Source organism: Cetorhinus maximus, chromosome 10 (genome assembly GCF_964194155.1).
Source record: "Cetorhinus maximus chromosome 10, sCetMax3.hap1.1, whole genome shotgun sequence".
In the NCBI taxonomy this organism is placed as follows: domain Eukaryota; kingdom Metazoa; phylum Chordata; class Chondrichthyes; order Lamniformes; family Cetorhinidae; genus Cetorhinus; species Cetorhinus maximus.
Window position 1 is genome coordinate 129,453,397 of NC_135888.1, and position 21,513 is coordinate 129,474,909.

A 21,513-nucleotide genomic window follows, 5' to 3' on the forward strand; every position below is an offset into this window, starting at 1 on the left:
AAAGAGGACTGGAAGATTATGCCCAATACCCTCAATTTCCACCCTTAGTTCCCTCACCATCCTCAGATCCATCCCCTCCAGTCCTGGTGACTTACCAACTTTTAAGTATGGCCAGATTTTCTAATACCTCATCTATAAACATTTAGCCCATCCAACTACCTCACCTTTCACTATAAATTTGGCAGCATCATCGTGGTGAAGACAGATGTAAAGTACTCATTTAGCACCTCAACCATGCCCTCTGCTGTCTTGCATTGTTCCTTTTAAGATCCTAATTGGCCCATTCCTCCTCTTACTACCCTTTTACCATTTATTTACCTGTAGAAGAATTTTGAATTCTCTTTTTATGCTAGCTGTCACACTCTACTCAATCTCTCACTTCCTTTATCACTTCCCCTCTGAACTATGTTCAGCCTGGTTCTCACTTGTATTATTAGCCTATCTGTCATACACCCCCTATTCTGCTTCATCTTCCACAGAACTCTTGCTTTGCTTACATAAACTTTTTCTCCTTTGTGGGAACGCACCCGAACCTTGTCTTCTTTAAAAGTAGCCCATTGTTCCGTTAGTTTGCCTGTCAATCTCGAATTCCAATTTACCCAGAACAGGTCGGGTCTCACCCCACTGAAATTGGCCTTTTTTCAATCTGGTATTTTTACTCTTGATTACTCTTTGCCTATTTCTATAGTATCATAAGGTTTAAGCTTTCTATGATCATTGTTCTCTAAAAGTTCTCCAACTGACTTTATCCACTTGACCCACCTTATTCCTCAGAGCCAGATCAATCAATTCCTCCTCTCTCGCTGGGCTTGAAACAATGGTCAAGAAAACTCTCCTGAACACACTCCAGAAACTAAAACTATCCCAGTCTATATTAGGATAAATTGAAGTTCCCCATACTCTACAGTTTTTGCATCTAACTTCTCTGTTGGAACATATGAACAGGAGGAGACCATTCAGCCTGTCGAGCCTGCTCTGCCATTCAATTAGATTGTGGCTGATCATCCATCTCAATGCCACTTTTCTGTGCTATCTCCATATCCCTTGATGTCATTAGTTTCCATAAATCTAACAATTTCTGTCTTGAGCATAATGTGATTGAGCTTCCAAAGCCCTCTGGGGTAGAGAATTCCAAAGTTTCACCACCCTTGGTGAAGAAATTCACCCTCACCTCAGTCTTGAATGGCCTACGCCTTATTCTGAGATTATGTCCTCTATTCTAGACTCACCAACCAGGGGAAACACCCTATCTACATCTGCCCTGTCACGTCCTGTAAGAATTTTGTAAGTTTCAATAAGATCAACTCTCATTCTTCAAAATTCTAGAGAATACAGGCTCAGTTTCCTCAATCTCTCCTCATGCGACAATCTTGCCGTCCCAGGGATTAGTCTGTTGAACCTTCATTGCTCTCCCTCAATGGCAAGTATAACCTTCCTTAAATAAGGAGACCAAAACTGTACACAATACTCCAGCTGTAGTCTCACTGAGGCTCTATACAATTGCAGCAAGACATCTTTACTTATATCTTCCCCAGTAGCTGGTGGCATATTTGTTAAAATAAATTAGGTGGCTCTTAACAAAATGTTGCACATTGTACACTTTGAAAGAAACAAACTGTTTTGTATAATTTTTATTATTAAATTCTCTACAGGACGGAATGTGAAAAGCATTATTCCTTTGACTTGCACATTAACGAGGTTGCAGTTATTTGTTCACAAGTGCAGTTTGCAGATACAAAGAGAGAGAGAGAGAGAGAGAGAGACTCCAGTTTTCACAAGTGTACATTGATTGTAGCTACTGGGAATGTTTGAGCAGTTTCACAATTTGCACAAACTCACAACATTTTCACTGTTAAAAGTTAGAGATACGTGTAATAGAGCTGAGTCATATCAAACTGTTCTCTGCTACACTCAGTCTGCTACACATAATTGCTGCTCCATGGATGGCAGTTTTCTCACTGAGGAATGATGTATGTGCCACAAGATTCTGGCTCCATCCAGCCTTTTCTACGGTGCATGAATGTGCACATGAGTGGGAGGACTTTGGTCAAGTGAGATGTGATGCTTCAGTAGTTAAGTAGCTTGCTAACACAGGCAAGGAAAGATGTGACTGAGCTTGCAGGACTGATTTGCACTACGAGTTAACACCTCAGGGCATGAAGGCAGGGTAGGCCAGGAATTCAAACAGCCCAAAAGAGAAGCTTAGAACTAGGAATTCTAAGCAATCAGAGCTCTAAGCCCATCTTTAAAGGATTGAGGGCTGGGAACTACATCCTTCACATCTTTATTGTACATCTGTGGACAACAGTTAACACACAGACACCAAAAAAAAGAGACGTTTTAGTCAAATTTACATCCCTTTGTTCAACTCCACTCAGACACAGGCAGGTGATAATCATTTATACAGTGCCTCAGGTATGTGCATGTGTGACAACAATCCCATATCATAATGATTCTCAAAAGGGCAGCACAAACTCTTTCAGTAAAAATTACAGAAGAAATCAAAGTATCCTTAGAAAATGAGGAAACAAAAGAAAAGACAGGAAGCTGGCAATGTAGACATGTTTGGCTTGGTGAGGCAGGCAGCTTCCAACCAGACATTCAGAGATAACCTGACATTCACAAATCAGCCACATTAATTGGCATGGAGTGCTTTTGATTTACAATCAATGGCTTAGATACAATAAAACTCCCTCTACAATACTCCAAATTTAATTTGTTTTGACTCAGTTACAATGCCCCAAACACTCCCAGGTACAGCACAGGTTAGATACAGGCAAAGCGCCCTTTAAACCTACCCACTCTCAGGTGAATGTCTCGCGCTGCATCTTCATATGTTTTCCATTCGCTACAGATCTGAGCAAGATTAGTATTTGGAGCCAAACTGGTTTCATTAGCAGATTACCTGCCAGCTCTTTGACTCCTAAGCAATTGATGAAGTGGTGAGAGGGGAGTGGCAGGAGCTTATGAGAGACCACACCACTTCAGTGGGGGGGGAGAGGAAAAAGTCAGCATGACAGCTGACTTTCCAAAAATGGACAGGTCTGAAGTGAAATTGGCCAATTCATCAGTTCATTTGTGCTCAATGCTGAACTCATTCCTGGTCAGTTTCTACACATTCTTGGTCTGAGATTGTAGTCTCTCTTTCTATTGCTTTCTATTAATATCTAATACCAAAATCGGGGACCATCTCGAACTTATAGACGGTGACAAGTCTCACATGATCTGCCAAGTGGAACCTTTATATTCAGGGGAGATGAAGTCTAAACAGAACAACTGTCTAGGAAGCAAGATAGGGCTGACTTCAATGAAAATGGTGCACTGAAAGTCACAAAACAGAGATTAGAAATCAGGATGCATTATTGGAGCTTCTGATGTTTGCAATTATTGACCAATTGGGAAGTCTGCAAAGATCTGAAGTCTTACCTGCTGAAAACTTGGTTCACAAATGGAAAACAAACAAATGCATTCTACCTTGAATTAAAATTACATCCAAAACTTTCAAAACTGTTTCCTCACCAGCGATTCTAGTTTTAAGATACAATCCAGTAACTTTGAATTTGTTTCAAAACACGTACAAATGGTTGGAATACTGAAAACCTAATGAATCAATTTTCCAATTCATATTAGAAACTTGAAGTCATCTCTGTTCACCAAAGACTTTAAAACAAACTTTGGTTTCAAAAACCCACCAAATAACACTGATTTTTTTGATCCTTCAATGCCCTGCAGGCATAGCACAATATGGGGATGGAGTCACATATAGGCCTGACCGGCTGAGGATGGCAGTTCCCTTCCCTGAAGGTTGTTAGTGAACTAGTTGGGTTTTTAAATTACATCCGACAGCTTCATGCTCACTTCACCTAGTGCCAGCCATCGAATCACCAGGTTTAATGAAATTAGTTTCTCAACTTGACCTGGTGGGGTTCATTCAGTACTAGAACCACAAGGCTAGCTTACCTATTGGGTGGCATCAGGATGGGAGTCAAAATTGGCTTCACTGCATCTTGATTATGTGAGGGGGTTTGAAATCAGGGAAGGTTCCTGTCCATGCTTGCTATCCAATAACTCCTGATGCAGATGCATAGGCGATTACAGGATTGGGTTCAGCTATGAAGCCCTTCCTCAGCTGAGCAGCCTGCTGACACTCAAAGAGGTAAGATTCTGGTAGGCGGGCAGTGTTGAGGGAGCTGTACAATGTCAAGAGACAGAGGGTAAACAGGCTATCACTGTTTCCTTCTGCATTTTGACAATTTGAATCTGTTGCAAAGAAGAGCCAGTGAGTGGAAGAGTTGCTGCATGGCTCATGCACTGGAGAGAGAGAGATAGCAACGGGTCAACTTCCACCAGTCTTTCACTCTACAGAAAACTGAGGCAACCTCTGCTGAAACCACTTTTTCAGTCACTGGTTGCACAGTATTAAATGTGGGTTGGGAGGGTGTGGAAAGCACTGGAAAATTCCAACGCATCTTTTTATCATGCTGAACAAAATATTTAGTAGTCTTGTTCTCCCACCAGCTGGAGCGTGTCCAAACAAGTTAAAAGCAAGAACAACCTCCCATGCACATACGAACAAAATTACAAAGCAAAGCAGAAAGAAAACTGTTTAATTGTACATATATTTTTGTAAAGTTTACCCACAGACAGACACGTGGACTAAGTAAACCAGTGATGTGCAAGGTTGAGCAACAGCAGGAGAGGCTAGACAGATATAATCTCTCAAAAGATACTCTCTGGGGGCAGAGGAGAGGGTTGTCTGAAACTCTTGACACTTGTGCTTTTCCATCAAATTTTACTTTTTGCTGCTGTCCCTCCCGCACACTGACCTCTTTCACCCCATCACAGTCTCAGTGAAACACAGTTTGTCGCCACTGCTTGTCCAGGAGATAAGGCCAAAGACAACGTTGCATTCCTTCTCGGAACGAAGTCCGCTGTCCAATCCCCATCCTCTCCAGACGCGAGCAATCAAGGTGGACGTCCCGGGGTCGAAGAGCACCGAGAGGAGGACAAGCCGTGACCTGGGGGGAGCAGAGTGTGAGGAGTGACCATTCCACTAAAAAACACTGCACAAAGTATCTCCACAACAATAACTTGCATTTGTAGAGCACCTTGAACCTAGTAAAATGTCTCAAGTGCCTCAGAGGAGCATGGATCAAACAAAAACTGACAGCAAGCCAGAGAAGACATTAGGGAGGGCGATCAGCACTTGATCAAGGAGGAAGGTTATGGAGGGTGAGTGGCTAACCAGTTTTTCCTGTTTAAAAGGAACAGAATTTACAACATGGTGATTCCCAGAGTTTTAAAGAATAACCATGCATCTCTGATGAAGAAATAACGTTTTGAATATGGATTCAAAACGTTAACTCTGCCTTCCTCTCCACAGATGCTGTCAGACCTGCTGAGTTTTTCCAGCTATTTTTGTTTCAGATTTCCAGCATCCGCAATATTTTGCTTTCATCTCTTAGTTATGTTCAGGTTAGCAGTACTTCCTGTTGACAGGCTCAGAACCAGATGTGCAACATTTAACAACACACTCCTAACAGTGGGTAATGATGGCTGCTCAAGTTTAACCCAACAACAGGCAAGTGCCATGTGCCCTATAACAGGAGAATCAATCTGTGAACATCAGTACTTTATAAAGGCTGCACTAAGGCCAGTTGTTGATTAAAGCTATAGAGATCACAAGTTCATTCCCAGGCAGTCAACATCCTGCAGACTTCACCTGTCTAGCAATGTGAAAAATGCAGTAATTAACAACACACAAATCTGTGGGGATTGGAAGACTGGTGACATCACTTGTATTTGCTCCAAAACAATGACATTGGAGGAGGCTGGAGACAGAACAGACGGGAAAGTCTTAGCAGTGGGTGGGGGGGATATTTTCACTCCGCAGTTCGATTTCATTTTATGTCCACCAACACTAGAGATGGGGAAGTGGAATTGGTAACTTCTGTATTTACATTTAGCTCAGTGAAGTTCCAATGTTTGATTTCTAAGCATTTTTAAAACTAAAAAAAAAACTGGCGTTGACTATCACTTGCGCCACTCTGTTTATGGCCAAAATTCATTAGAGGAGGGCAAGCAGTTGGGAGAACAGAGAGGTGGGCAAAAATAATCTGACGCCAACTTGTTTCATCAGAGTCTGGTTTGGTCTTGACTGGACCTGCAGCAGGCTAACCAATGCTGGGAAGTTACAATCTGAACAGATAATGTCACAATTCATATTCAACAATAATCCTCCAGTACACAGCAATGATGCCCCTTTACTTCCCCTCTCCTCACCGTTCAAGGGCCCAAACACTCCTTTCAAGTGAAGCAGCATTTCACTTGCACTTCCCTCAATTTAGTCTATTGCATTTGTTGCTCCTAATGCGGTTTCCTCTATATTGGAGAGACCAAACGCAGATTGGGTGACCGCTTTGCAGAACACCTTCGGTCTGTCCGCAAGCATTACCCAGACCTCCCTGTCACTTGCCATTTCAACACTCCACCCTGTTCTCATGCCCACATGTCTGTCCTTGGCCTGCTGCATTGTTCCAGTGAAGTTCAATGCAAACTGGAGGAACACCACCTCATCTTCCGACTAGGCACTTTACAGCCTTCCGGACTGAATATTGAGTTCAACAACTTTAGATCATGAACTCTCTCCTCCATCCCCACCCCCTTTCCGATCCCCCTTTTTTCCCCAATAATTTATATAGATTTTTCTTTTCCCACCTATTTCCATTATTTTAAATGTATTTCCATCCATTGTTTTATCTCTACCTTTTAGCCTTTTTTGATTCCTTCACCCCACCCCACCCCCACTAGGGCTATCTGTACCTTGCTTGTCCTGCTTTCTACCCTTAATTAGCACATTCCTCAGATAATATCACCACCTTCAACACCTTCGTCCTTTTGTCTGTGACATCTTTTGGTTATCTCCACCTATCACTGGCCCTCTATCCAGCTCTACTTGTCCCACCCCCTCTTAAACCAGCTTATATTTCACCTCTCTTCTATTTTTACTTAGTTCTGTTGAAGGGTCATTCGGACTCGAAACATTAACTGTGTTCCTCTCCGCAGATGCTACCAGACCTGCTGAGTTTTTCCAGGTATTTTTGTTTTTGTTTTGGATTTCCAGCATCCGCAGTTTTTTGCTTTTATCTTAGGGTTTAGTGGCCTTTGGGCTGCTTGGAGACACGAAGAAACGGACCCCCAAATAGTGAAAGGGAGATAGAAGAACAAATATGTCAGCAAATTTCTGCTTGTAAGAACAAGAGGGCAATAATAGTAGGAGACTTCAACTATCCTAATATCAACTGGGATTCAAACAATATAAGGGGCACTGAGGGAGAAAAATTCATGCAGTGTGTCCAGGAAAATTTTTTCAACCAATTAGTGACAAACGCAACGAGAGGAGATGCAATTCTAGACCTAGTCTTGGGGAACGAAGAAGGGCAAGTGGGTGAAGTGACAGTTGGCGACCATATCGGGGACAGTAATCATAATTCAGTCAGATTTAGCATTACCATGGAAAAGGACAGAGATAAGGCAGGAGTAAAAGTTTTGAACTGGCGAAAGGCAAATTTTGTAGAAATGAGAAGGGACTTGGCTGAGGTGAACTGGACAGCATTGCTTGAAGATAAAACAGTGGAAAACCAGTGGGAAGCACTAAAAAGCGAGATCCTAATTGTACAAAGTGGACATGTCCCCTACAAAAATAAGAGTGGTACTGCCAAATCTAGACCTCCCTGCTTGTCTAGAGGAATACAGGGGAAGATCAAACAGAAAAAGAAAGTGTATGATAGTCACAAAGAACAAAGCACTGCAGTCAGCCTAGGCGAATATAGGAAGTGCAGGGACGAAGTAAAAAAGGAAATAACAAATTCAAAGAGAGGGCATGAAAAAAGATTAGCAAGTTAAAGATAACCCAAAGATGTTTTACCAATACGTTAATGCTAAAAGGTTAGTTAAGGAAAAAGTGGAACCTATCAGAGATGAAGATGGAAACTTGTGTGCAGATGCAGAGGCTGTGGGAAGGGTTTTGAATGAATATTTTGTCTCCGTATTTACAAAGTAAAGGGAGGAAGTAGATGTAGTAGTCCAGGAGGAACACTGCGAGATATTGGACGGGATAGTCATAAAGAGAGAGGAAGTACTTGAAGGGTTGAAATCCTTGAAAGTTAATAAGTCACCAGGGCCAGACGGATTGTTTCCAAGGCTGCTGAAGGAAGTCAGGGAGGAGATAGCAGATGCTCTGAGGATGATTTTCCAATCTTCATTAGATACAGGGGAGGTACCAGAGGACTGGAGAAATGCAAAAGTTGTTCCATTGTTTAAAAAGAGATCAAAGGAAATGCCAAACAATTATAGGCCAATTAGTCTTACATCGGTGGTGAGCAAATTAGTAGAATCAATCGTGAGAGATAGGATTAACTGTCATGTGGAAAGGCATGGACTAGTCAGGGATGGTCAGCATGGATTTGTTAAAGGAAGGTCTTGCTTCACAAATTTGATTGAATTCTTTGTGGAAGTGACAAGAAGGGTTGATGAAGGTAGTGCAGTGGATGTTGCGTACATGAATTTTAGCAAGGCATTTGACAAGGTCTCAGTGTTGGGACCCTTGCTGTTTGTGCTATATATTAACGATTTGGACGTGAATGTGGGGGGCATGATTGGGAAATTTGCAGATGACACAAAGATTGGCCGAGTAGTGGATGGTGTAGAGGATAGCCATAATCTCCAAAATGATATAAATGGGTTGGTGGAGTGGGCAGTAAAGTGGCAGATGGATTTTAACATAGAGAAGTGTGAGGTCATACATTTAGGGAGGTCAAACAGTTACAGGGATTACAAAATAAATGGGGTAGATGAAGTGAGAGATCTTGGCGTACAAGTACACAGGTCCATGAAGGCAGCAGTTCAAGTAGACAAGGTTGTAAAGAAGGCATATGGAATGCTCTCCTTCATTGGCAGAGGTATAGAATATAAAAGTAAGGATATAATGTTGGAATTGTATAAAACACTGGTGAGACCACAACTGGAGTGGTGTGTGCAGTTCTGGCCGCCACATTACAGGAAGGACGTAATAGCTCTGGACAGAGTGCAGAGGAGGTTTACAAGAATGTTGCCAGGGTTAGAAAAGAGTAGCTATGAGAAGAGATTGGATAGGTTGGGGTTATTTTCCTTAGGACAAAGAAGGCTGAGAGGTGACTTGATTGAGGTGTTTAAAATTATGAGGGGAATAGATAGAGTGGACAGGATAAAATTGTTTCCCTTGGAGAATTCTAGAACCAGGGGACATAGATTCAAGATAAGTGGCAGAAGGTGTAGGGGGGACACGAGGAAGAACGTTTTTACGCAGGGGTAGTGGGTGTCTGGAATTCGCTGCCCAAGTTGGTGGTAGAGGCAGAAACTCTAAACTCTTAAAAAGGGATCTGCACCTTAAGTGCTGTAAGCTGCAGGGCTATGGGTCGGGTGCAGGAAGGTGGGATTAGAAAGGGCACCTGGGTGTCCTCGGGCTGGCATGGACAAGATGGGCTGAATGGCCTCCTTCTGTGCTGTAACTTTTCTATGGTTCTATGGACCATGACAACTGGATCCCCTCCCCTCTCCCACTCCAAGTTCACTTCCAGCCACAAAGAGACATCCTTAGCCCTGGCACCAAGCAGACAATACAACCTTCGGAACTCCTGGTCACGGTTGCACAGAACAGTATCTATCCCACTAACTAAACTGTCTCCTATCACTACCACATTCCTTTTCACTCCCCCCACTTGAATAGCCTCCTGTACCATGGTTCTATGGCCACCTTGTCCATCCACCCCGCAATCCTTGCTCTCATCCACACAGATAACAAGTACCTCATACCTGTTGGTTAAAGACAAGGGCCGAGGCTCTTCCATCACCACATCTTGGATCTCCATACCTGCCTGACTTGCAATCACACCCTTTTTCCTGCCCACTGACCAACTCTAAAGCTCTACTTAACCTAAGGAGGTGTGACTATACCCTGGAACCCTGATGCCCCACAATGTCTGCGACCCAGGCTCCAGTTCAATAACTCAGACAGTTAGCTGTTTGGTAGGACAGAACTTGAGTATCGCTGAAAAAAAGAGACACGCTGAAGCAGTTCGTCTTGCAATCATCAGGACACTCGCAAGAACACCAATATAAAGGGAAAACGACTTATGGTATATGAATGGTATATGAATTTCAGTGCCAGTGTAATGGTGGATATGCAGCCTGTATGTCCCAAAGACTGGCGGATCGTATCAAACAGCACGTCCCAGCACTGTTCGCAACAGGCAAGGTACAGGCTGAATCCAACCAGCCCATGCTTGCAAAACTCATAAGCGTCCAACATTAGATGTGATTCCATGATTGAAGGTTATTTAGCAAATGTTGTCCAATGTGCTAAGAATTACACTGACAACCAATTTAAGAGAGTCAGTTGGGCTCGCAGTGTGGTGCATTTGTGTGTACTGGAAGCTACATATATTAATACACAGGGCCCTGTGCTTTGCAGACAGGAAGAACATGCATACACATTGCACTCGTTTCAGCTAAACAAAATAAATGACAGCCATTCGCTGACTCATTCCTCAGGGCAATGCCTTGACCAATCAGGGTCAAGCTGCCTAGTTTAAATTTCAAACAATGCTTGGCAGGTAACAGTCAACCATCATTGGTGCACACTCCATAGCAACGCTTCTACCAGAATCCACTTGTCAATCAATCAGCACTCTCCTCACATACAGTATAAATTGTCCTTTTCCCCTTATATTGATATTCTTGCAAGTGTCCCTGAGTGCAAGACGAAAAACTTCAACATGTCACTTTTATCAGCAAACAAACTCAGACAGTGGTGAAAAACAGGTCTTCAGAGCACCAACACTGCGCAGTTGTGGAGTTGTCCAGATGTGTAGCCTGTCGTGTGACTGGAATCTCTATAGAATGAAATGAATATCAGCTAAGGGGCAGAGATAGATACTGTAATTTGAAAAAAAAAAATTATATCTCCTCCTTTCCTTAGAATGAAATTGTAAGGCGTTCATTACTCCAATTGTGTAATATGCCAGGGGTTCTCAACAAGGGATCCACAAAACCCCTAAAATGTTTCAAGAAGTCCTTGAAAATTTCCTCCAATTAAATAAATATTGGGAAGATCAAAGCCATTGTCTTCCGTCCCATTAAAAACCCCATCCCTCGTCCTGGCAACTGCCTGAGGGTGAACCAGACTATTCATGCAACCTCAGTGGCATACTTGACTCCAAGTTGAGCTTCTGATCTCATAGCCACATCATCAAGACTGCCTATTTTCACCTCCATAACATCACCTACTCTGCCCCGCCTCAGCTCATTCATACCTTTGTTATCTCTGAACTGGACTAATGTAACACACTCCCGACTGGCCTCCTACAATCTTCACTTTGTAACCTCTGCTGCTCATGTCCTAGTTTAAATTAAATCTCGTTTGTCCATCATCCCTCTGTTCACCGGTCTACACCGACTCGTGGTTAAGCAATGCCTTGATTTTAAAATTTTCACGCTTATTTTTAATTCCTTTCATGTCCCGCTCCTCCCCATCTCTAACCTCCTCCAGCCTGACAATCCTCCAAGATAGTTTTGCTCATCTATTTCTGGTCTCATGAGCAACTCCAATTTTAACTGCTCCACCATTGATGGCTGCCTTCAGCTACTAAGGTCCTAAACTTTGGAATTCCCTTCCTAAACATCTCCGCTTCTCGTTCCTTAGGTTTTAAGGATTGTCTTATCTCTTTGGTCAAGCTTTTGGCGATCTGCCGTAAGGCTGTAATATCCTCTTACATGGCTCAATGCCAAAGTTTGCTTTATACTCCTCTGAAGATGCAAAAGGTCCGTTATAAATAATGAGATTTTATTAAAAATCAAATTTTTAAAATTCACCGCTGTATAAAAGTGGGATCGAGTTGAGCAACCTGCCAGTTTCAGCCCAATTCAAGCCTCTGTTTGACCCCTTCCAAACATCTGTGATGACAGCAGCAACTGCCAATGAGTCCAGGACCTCGCGCATCAAGAAGGGAGAGGCAACAGTCATTGCTGGCTTAGCATAGATGTCCTGACCTGAGCTCTCCATCCCCCGTTTACTTGCAGGTCCCACTGAATATCTTGTTTCACCCCCACTCCCAACATTTGCCTAAACGTCAGGCTGCATAGGATGTCGTTTCATCCTCCCTCAGGCTGTTGGTTCACCCCTTGCTCCTGAGTCCTCACTCTGTCACACATCGCCAGCAGCCACCATTACCCATTCAGTTCCAAGTATCCCGCAGCCACTGAAGTCAGCCAGCAGCAGCTCCGCGTGCATACCTCCTCTGTTTCAATTTCAGATTTTAATTCTTTTGCCTTTTGCTATCCATGTGATCGGGACCATCAATCAAAAGAGGCGGCAAAATAAAAGGCAACAGCTGCATGAGGAAAGGGGCTGCTGGGGTCAGTGCGTCACGGTCTTTGCAGAGGGCAAAAAGCACAATGTGTCAACATTGGGACCCACTGCCAGCAAAACTGAAACAGTCTGCAAACTCATTTCAATATTCTACACTGTCTAATTCCCCCTTCCTCCAATTGTCTCGCTTACTGTTTTCAAAGTGTTGAGTCACACTGTAGTATGGTTAATATATTCTTCACCTGCAAACCCATTGCTTGTGTGTTATCAGTCTTGCTTTACCAAGGAGGACATCACTGGCAGGCCTGATTATGCACACCCAGTGGTTGGCCTCCAGCTAGGATACCAACCTTCCAGATTGTCCTGGAGTCAGCAGCAATAAAGCAATCCTGACTCCACTCTGAGAAATTTGGGAGGAAAAACGTCAGACAAGCCTCAGAAAAGGTTTTGTTCACCCCCCAATTTTCATTGCAGATGTGTGTTTATTAGGTACAAGAATGTTGGCGAAGGAGGGGACAAGGAGGAGGCTCTTTCACTGACAAAAATGCAGAGAACCAGGACCAAGCAGAGAGCCGAGGTTGGGGGGGAAAGAGGAAGAGAGGCGGGGGGTGGGGAGGGGGAAGATGGGAAGAGGGCGAAATAAAAATGGTCAGATGAATGGGGCTCATGTGGAGAGAAAAAGAGGGAGATTGATGGGCTGGGTGGCCAATGATTTTCTGTAGTACTCAGATAGCACCATGGCTGGTAGAAGCAGTGCTGAGAGAGTGTTTCCACACAGAGAGAGAAAAAAAACTTGTTTAGTTACAGGGGTCCATGGAACTTTTAGAATACAGTGGGGGGTGGGGGGGCCTCCGAAGCAAAAGGGTTGAGAATCCTTGCTGTACAGTATTAACTTACAGCCATCAGGAGAAACTATTATTAGCTTTGAAGACGGAACATGATCTACCACCTAACTCTAATGTAATCCTAGTCACCCAGCGTACTATCCAGTTGCAAATTTAAAAAAAACTTGCATTTATAGACCACCCCCATGACCACAGGATGCCCCAAAGTACTATACAATAGAATACTTTAAAAAATAAACGTCGACTCTGTTTTATTGTAGGAACCATGGCAGCAGTTGAGGGTTGCTTTCGGGTTAGGGGTAGTCTGATCTAGCTCAAGTTGCTCCTTCTGGGCAAAATCTGTCTGACTTGACCGCACTTACTGGGCATGGTCTGACCAGTCTCAAACAGTGTCCAGTCCAAGTCACTATGCCATAAGGAAGACATTGAGCACTAGAGGCAGTTCAGGAAGAACCACAGGTTTAATGCCTGGTGTTAAAAAGTACGGAGGAACGACGGCATGAGTCTGATGGCTGGTGTTGGAGAAACGGGGAAGTGATTAGAGAAACAGGTACATCGAACTGCAGAGAAAGTTCCCGTGAGGAGACCTATGGAGTGCACAAGATAGTAATTGGCATGGCAAAGGTAAATCCAAAAAACTACTTTAAGCTAACCTGTGGGAGCAGCACAAGGGTGCCGCAGTGAAGTCAGAGTACAGCACAAAAACAGGACATTCAGCCCAACTTGTCCATGCATGTTCTAATGAAGTCATACGGACTCGAAACATTAACTGTGTTCCTCTCCGCAGATGCTGTCAGACCTGCTGAGCTTTTCCAGCTATTTTTGTTTTTGTTGTCCATGCTGGTGTTTATGCTCCACAAGAGTTTCCTACCATTGCTCTTCATCTAATCTTCTCAGCATCTCCTATTTCATTCTCCTTCATGAACTTAGCTAGCTTCCCCTTAAATGCAGCAAGGAAGTCACCTCAATCCCTCCTTGTGGCAATGAGTTCTACATTCTAACCACTCTCCGTGTAAAGAGGTATCTCCTGAATTTATTAGTGACTATGTTATGACCCCTAATTTGGGTCTTGCTTTCAATTAGAAATATCTTGTCTATGTCAAAACATGTCAGACCCTTTCATAACCTTAAAGACCTTTTTCTTGTTATCCCTTAGCCTTTGCTTTTTTGAAGAGCCTGTTCAGGTTTCCCTAATAAGTATATCATCTCAATTCTTGGCTTGCCTTTTAAAAAAAATTAACCCGCATTCAACATTTAGTGATTTGTATATCTGTATCCTTACATCTCTCTGGTCCTCCACCCCATAAAGACTCTCATATTCCAAGCAGTATGTGACCACCCTCCCCCTTATCCTTCCTACCAAAATGCACCATCTTACCTGCGCTGCTCAATAGGTTTGTAAGGATAGCAAAGTTTCTTCATTAAAAGGACGTTACTGGACCAACTGAGGTTTGCGACAATCTGATAGCTTCATGGTCACTTGTTATTTTTAAATTAATTCGCAGGTTGGGGGCATTGCTGGCAAGGACGCCATTTATTCCCCGTCCCTAGAGAAGGTGATGACAAACCGCTTTCTTGAACTGGTACTGTGAGAAGGTTTTTTTTTAAAAATAATCAGATTTTTAAAAATCCACCATCACATAAAAGTGGAATCAAGGTGAGCAATCTGCCAGTTCCAGCCCAATTCAAACCTCTGTTTGACCCCTTCCAAATGCCTGTGCGATGATGGCAGCAACTGCTGCTAAAATCTGCTGTTAGTTAGGGGCTTTGACCCAACGACCATGATGGAATGCCTTATAGAAAGGTGGGAATTGACCTTACATGCACTGGATCACTATTCCAGTTATGTCATCATCACACCAACACACCCAATTTTAAACTATCTGGCGTTCAAAATACTACTTTGATTCAATACAAATAAGCAGAGCCCCAAGCGGCAGTATGGGCCTTCTCTCTGGATGTCATCTGTAATGGATGAAAGTGTCTGGACCTCACTCCTGCCAGAAATACAGGGGCTCATTTTTCATCAATTCTAGACACCCTCCGCTAACATTGGCACTCAGAGACTCCATATGGACAATGGTCGAATCTTCATTACAGTTACTGATGAGCCAGCCATGTCTTTCCTATGATGTCTGTTCACACAGAGCTCCAGGATTTTAATAGACAGATAAACTGCTGGAAACACACAGGTCGTCAGGCAGCACCCATAAAGAGGAAAGGACAGATAATCTATCATGCGGTATTTTCAATTTTTAAGAAAAAAAAAATCAGAGAAAAATAATAGCTTGGCCTGTTTGAAACACCTCGATATCCACAGAATCACACTTTCCAACAGCAATCACTGCCTGGTGTCTCCCCCTCCCTGTCACAGAGGGACACAGATCATTCAAGGCTTCACTGTTGTCATTTCAGCTGTGCTCAGCAAACTGAGCTGAGATCTTGCTGGGGGTTGGGGTGGGGCAGTTGGGGGTTAAAGAGAAGAAAAAAGGGAGGGGTTTGGGGGCGGGTGGTCAGACCTGGAACTAATCCTCACCAGCAAGGAGCAGAACCACACTGGGTGACCAGGCACTAAACCAATCGAGTTGCATTTCAGTACACAGACTGCAGCAGCACATGGGTTTAAAGCATCGAGCTCCATAGCGAGATTACCACCGAAGGATAAAGCTTCAAGCAGTAATCACTGGTACTTACTGGCCGCAGATGGTTGCTTGGCAAGTTGAAGATGTCTGACATTATGCAAGCCATCTCGTATTTGGTCATTCGTTCATTCCCAGACCAGTGGAAAACTCCGTTGATTGACGGGTCCTGTTAAGAGGCAAATAACAGCAAAAAATTCTAAAAGGAGAAGAACGATTAAAAGCACTTAAATCAAACCATCTAGAACTGCTTGATGGAAGTTAATAATTCAGCAACAAGGTCAATTTTCTATCAAACTACGTTAATGCTGGAACTGTTCAAGAACTCAGAACACACTCACCTCAGAAGTGAGCCAACCTCTCTGGTGGCGGGGAAAAGAGCACGTGAGTGAGAATGAGTGGGTGTAAAGTCACAGTGGTTACATTACTGGACTAGTAATCGAGAAGACTCGACTAATGATTTAGAGACATGAGTTCAAATCCCACCACAGCAGATGGTGAATTTAAACTCAATTAAATCTGGAATAAAAAAAGCTTGTATCAAACTACTGGATTGCTGTAAAAGACCATCCTTTGAGAAAGGAAATCTACTGTCCTTACCCAGCCAAGCCTATATGTGACTCCAGATCCTGAGCAATGTGGTAGAGTCCCAACTGCTCTAGCAAGACACTCTGAAGTTAACAAGGCAGCTTACCACTACCTTTGCGGGGACAATTTAAGGTGGGCAATAAGTGCTGGCCTTGTCACGCACACTTTCAATCTATGAATAAATTTTTAAAAAGGAGTGGGTGGGGAAGAAGAAAAAAGAGAAAAAAAAGAGGAACAGAAACAGGGTTTTTTTTTGTATTCTTTTAACGAGATGTGGGCATCGCTGGCTAGGCCAGCATTTATATTGCCCATGTTGCCCTTGAGGTGGAGTTGTGAACCATCTTCTTAAACCATTGCAGTCCATGTGGTGTAGGTTCACCCAGTGCTGTTCAGGAGGGAGTTCCAGGATTTTGACCCAGCAACAGTAAAGGAACAATGTTTGAGGGAGTGCACATATTAAAGGGCCAATAACTGAGAATTATATGGTCTTACATCAATTCACACAGGGCAACCATTAAGAAAAATAAAGTGTTGGAGGAGCTGCATGCCAGGGTGACCAACTCTCAGGGAATAGAGAAGCTTGAGAGCAGGTACTACCACCATGGCAGCGCAACTCATTGCAAGCTCAGTAGAACATTCCTTCCGACAAGCACTGGTAAGCCCTGAGCACAAGCCATGGCACTTCTAGGGCTGACACATGCGTAACACAAAGAATGGAGCGACAGATGAATTCCAGGACAACATGCATCCCGGGAAGAGATGACGTGGGACAGAAGGCCAAATTACGGGCGGTCCCAGAAAACCCAAGATGGTTGGTCACCCTGTGCATTACAGAGGTGAGCATTTCTTGCGAGGAATGAGAAAAGCCACACTGCTGGATAATAACACAAAATTAAAAGGGTTTGTCAAGTTTGAGGTGTAGGTTACTGCTGCCAATGGACTGCGTCCACTATGCGTACCTGTATTCTGCGCTCTGATAGCTGCCTGCACACTCTGGCTACATCATTGACGTGTGTGGGAAATTGTTGCTGCCAGTGGTCTATGTAGGCCACTACGCTGTGGCACTGCACTTTTCCAAATAGCGCAGTGGCTGAACTTTCCTCCAGCTTCTCAACCTTGCCATAAAGGAGCGGAACACGGAGCACCGCCGCACCTGAAATCCAAAGAGCAAATACAGTGAATGCCTCCCCACACTCTACAGTGCGAATACCAGTATGCCCCAACACTCCGCACTGTACAAGCAAAAAGATTGCTCGCACCAGACAAAGAGAATGCCCTTCCCACACCTGACTGTGCAGAAGAAAGGAATGCCTCCCCACCACTACCCCACACTGTACAGAAAAAAAAAGAGAATGCTCCCCCATAACCTGGACACAGCCAGGGAACACCCCAAGAGTGAACACTCTTCTACACTATACAGGTAGTGAACACTCCCCTCCACTGTACACAGTGAAGTCTCCCCTGCATTGTTCAGAGACAGACAGTGAACACTTCCCTACACTAAATGGAGATTGACAAGTGAATACCTACCACACTTCACTGAGAGTTAACAACTAAGAAGAGGGGATTCAAAGTAATGAAGTACAACAAAGGGCAACATAGATGTGGAATAATTTATAGCTACATCAACTTGCATTTATCACAGTATTTTACATCACAGAAAGGGGTCAATCAACTCTTTGCTTCTGTGCTTGAAAGAGCCATTCAAATGGTCCCATGCTCTCAATGTTCCGCACATGCTTCTCAGAGTATTCTCCAATGGGAATGGAGACTAAGCAAATGGGAAATCTGTGAAAGAAAAATAGGTGGTTTTTGAAAGTAGATGTGGAAATTGCAAGGGGAAAGGGTGCAATGACTGAAGGACCAACCTCAATGGTGAACAGTGAAGGAGTAGGGGTGATGAGAATAAGTATTCCGAGCAGAGGACATGGGATGGCAACCTGGGATGTACAGCTGGAGAAGCACAGCAGATTCAAGATACAGTACAACCACTTGTAAAATAGGCTTGGTAAGGGTAGGTAAAATAGGCTTGAGGGACTGAATGGCTCCTCCTGTTCCTATGCAACATGAAGGAACTTGGAGAAAATCATAAGGACCTAAGAAACAGGAGCAGAAGATGACAATATGGCGTCTTGAGCATGCTCTGCTATTCAATATAATGATGGCTGATCTCCTGCCTCAAATTCACCGCTCACAATATCCCTCAATTCCGCAGATCAAAATCCATCTAGCTCAGCCTTAAATATATTTAACGATGAGGCATCGACAACGTTCTAGAGTGAGGAATTCCACAGATTCACAACCCTGAGTTAACAAGCATTTCCTCATCTCAGTCCTAATTGATCAACCCCTTATCCTGAGACTGCGTCCACAACTTCTAGATTCCCAGCCAGGGGAAAACACCCTTCTCAGCGTCTACCTTGTCAATCCCCTTCAGAATCTTGTCTGTTTCAATTACATCTCCTCTCTGAACTCCTTTACATTCTTCTAAACACCAGAGAATGTATAGGTCCAATTTACTCAGCCTCTTAACATAGGACAAAGCTCTCATCCCAGGAACCAACCTAGTGAACATTTACTGTACTACCTCCAATGCAAGTATGTCCTTTGTTAAATATGCAGGCCAAAATTGCACATAGTATTCTAGGTGTGGTCTCACCAAAGCCTTGTTCAATTGTACAAGACTTCCTTATTCTTATACTCCAACCTTCCTGCAATATAGGCCAACATGCCCTTTGCTTTCCTAATTGCTAACTGTACATGCATGCTAACTTTGTGTCCTTTGTACGAGTACAGGCAAGTCTCTCTGAGCATCAACGTTCACAAGTTTCATGCCTTTTAAAAATATTGGTAATAAGAACATAAAAGCGGAATATGGATAACCTCACACTTTCCCATTTATGCTCCATCTGAGCCCTGATGCTCACTCACGTAACCTGTCTTTTTGCAGCCTGTGTCCTCCTCACAGCTTACATTCCAATCTAGCTTTGTATTGTCAGCAAACTTAGATTAAAAAAAAATAAAAACTTAGCAAACTCAGTCTCTTCGTCAAAGTCAGTAATATCGATTGTAAATAGCCAAGCCCCCAGCACTGATCCTTGCGGCAAATCAAAGGTGAAAACCAAGTTGATGCACTGAGGGACCGGGAGCCAGCGGGACTTCACAAAGGCCTTTGGGCGTTCAGAACATGAATGTGTGCGCGAGACAGGACTTAGAGCCTCGAAGCACTGGATAACATTAGGTTTTTTGAAGGCTGGTGGAGAAGCGGCACAGAAGAAATGGACCATTAAAGTGACTATGCAGATTATAGCTTCAGAAGCACAGTGCGAGGAAGGGGCATGTTTCAGAAATGGCCACGTCCAGGTTTGGCCTCTGCACTGGAGAAGAGGATGGGGGTACTCTGGAAATGCTTTCGGGACAGGCGGTATAATTGGGTTCAAGAGACAATTCAATGCATTTCTGGAGAGAGACAGGACTGAGGGGCCTGCTGGTAAGTCAGTCACTGGAATACACGTTATTGAAATAGAACAGACTTATTGGTCTTAAACAACAGGAGCAGGGAAAGCTATTAATAACATTCTTCCCTGTTGTATCACTGCTATATCCCAGTTATCCCTGATCTCAGGATCCTAGAGACAACCACAAACACTGAAAGTGGGAATTGGATTCCTGCCTCACCCGGATGATTTTGCAAAACTACCCTCTCCCCTTCTAGCTTGGTTTTCCCATACAGGTTGAGGGGGTTCGGAGTGTCATTTTCTCGATAAGGAGGATGCGATCCATCGAAGATGTAATTTGTGCTCACGTAGATCAGGAAGGCTCCAATTTCAGCTGTAAAGAATGGAGACAATAGTTTTTTTTTTAAAAAAAAATTACAAGCAGTTTCAAACTGGTCAAATTACACTCATTTTACTTAGCAACATTTTATTGTTTCGTTGTGGGAGACAATATTCCTCCCATTTTCTCTTCCATGCCTCTCCTGAAGGCACAAATTCTTGCTGGGGAACACCTTTCCCAGCACCCAGCACCATCCCATGTCTTTTGTTTTTGATTATTTGTTCTCTGGGTGCGCATGTTGCTGGGATGGCAGACACTATGGCCCATCCTTAGTTGCCCTGAGAAGGTGCTGATACCATAAGACCATAAGACATAGGAGCAGAAATTAGGCCATTCAGCCCATCGAGTCTGCTCCGCCATTCAATCACGGCTGATAAGTTTCTCAACCCCATTCTCTCGCCTTCTCCCCATAACCTTTGATCCCCTTACCAATCAAGAACCTTTCTATCTCTAATACAACTGAGATCTCAATCAATCTGGGTAAGGGTGGCAGAGATTGCAAGTTCAAATCCATTCACAGCAATTTCAGAGCGTGGAGTTCAAGTTAAAAAATCTGGAATAAAAAGACGGCTTCAACATAAGTGACCATGAGGCTGTCAGACTGTCATAAAAATCTAGCGGATTAGCCGATCAGGGAAGGAAACCTGCCGTTCTTACCCGGTTGGGGCATATACGTGAACCCAGTCCCATACCAAAGTGGTTGACCTATAACCGCCCTCTGAAGTGGCCCAGCAAGACAGTTAGTATCAAACGTGCTAGCAGTGGTTCAAGAAGGCAGCTAAGCACCACCTTCTCAGGGTAATTAGAGATGAGTAGTAAATGTTGGTCTTGCCAGTGACATCCACACTTCAAGAACTAATTTAAAAACCTGGCTGAGGATTCAAACAAGTCGGACAGCTGTCCTGCAGACATTCCTTCAGGTAAGAACCACTAAGGATTAATTTTTATGCATTCAAGCCCACAAAGAGTTTTAATACCTGACTCCTTGGCTATGCATCCTGAGCTGCTTACATTCAACTGCCTGGTATATTCGGGCTGACACTCCGCAACATCAGGTCTCCGCTCCGCAGCACAGTGTATAACAGCATGTGGCTGTAATGGGATTAACACAAGACTCGCAGTCAGTTTTCAGCCTATTTCCAACATCACTTGTGAAGGTATTCCTACAGATTTTAACAGCACAGCTTGATTTTACTCT

General features: G+C 43.6%; 1 protein-coding gene across 1 annotated transcript in view; it reads right to left on the reverse strand.

Annotated features, from left to right (window-relative positions):
* Positions 1–1,616: 1,616 nt before the first annotated feature.
* mat2b (methionine adenosyltransferase 2 non-catalytic beta subunit methionine) overlaps positions 1,617–21,513 on the reverse strand; it is a 39,484-nt gene continuing 19,587 nt past the window's right edge. Inside the window, exons 3-7 of the mRNA XM_078551126.1 lie at positions 21,293–21,407; positions 20,157–20,309; positions 17,438–17,631; positions 15,946–16,059; positions 1,617–5,018 (exon numbers count right to left, since the gene is read on the reverse strand). Coding sequence (XP_078407252.1) covers positions 4,848–5,018; positions 15,946–16,059; positions 17,438–17,631; positions 20,157–20,309; positions 21,293–21,407 — 747 coding nt within the window. The 3' untranslated portion in view covers positions 1,617–4,847. The remainder of the gene's footprint in view (positions 5,019–15,945; positions 16,060–17,437; positions 17,632–20,156; positions 20,310–21,292; positions 21,408–21,513) is intronic.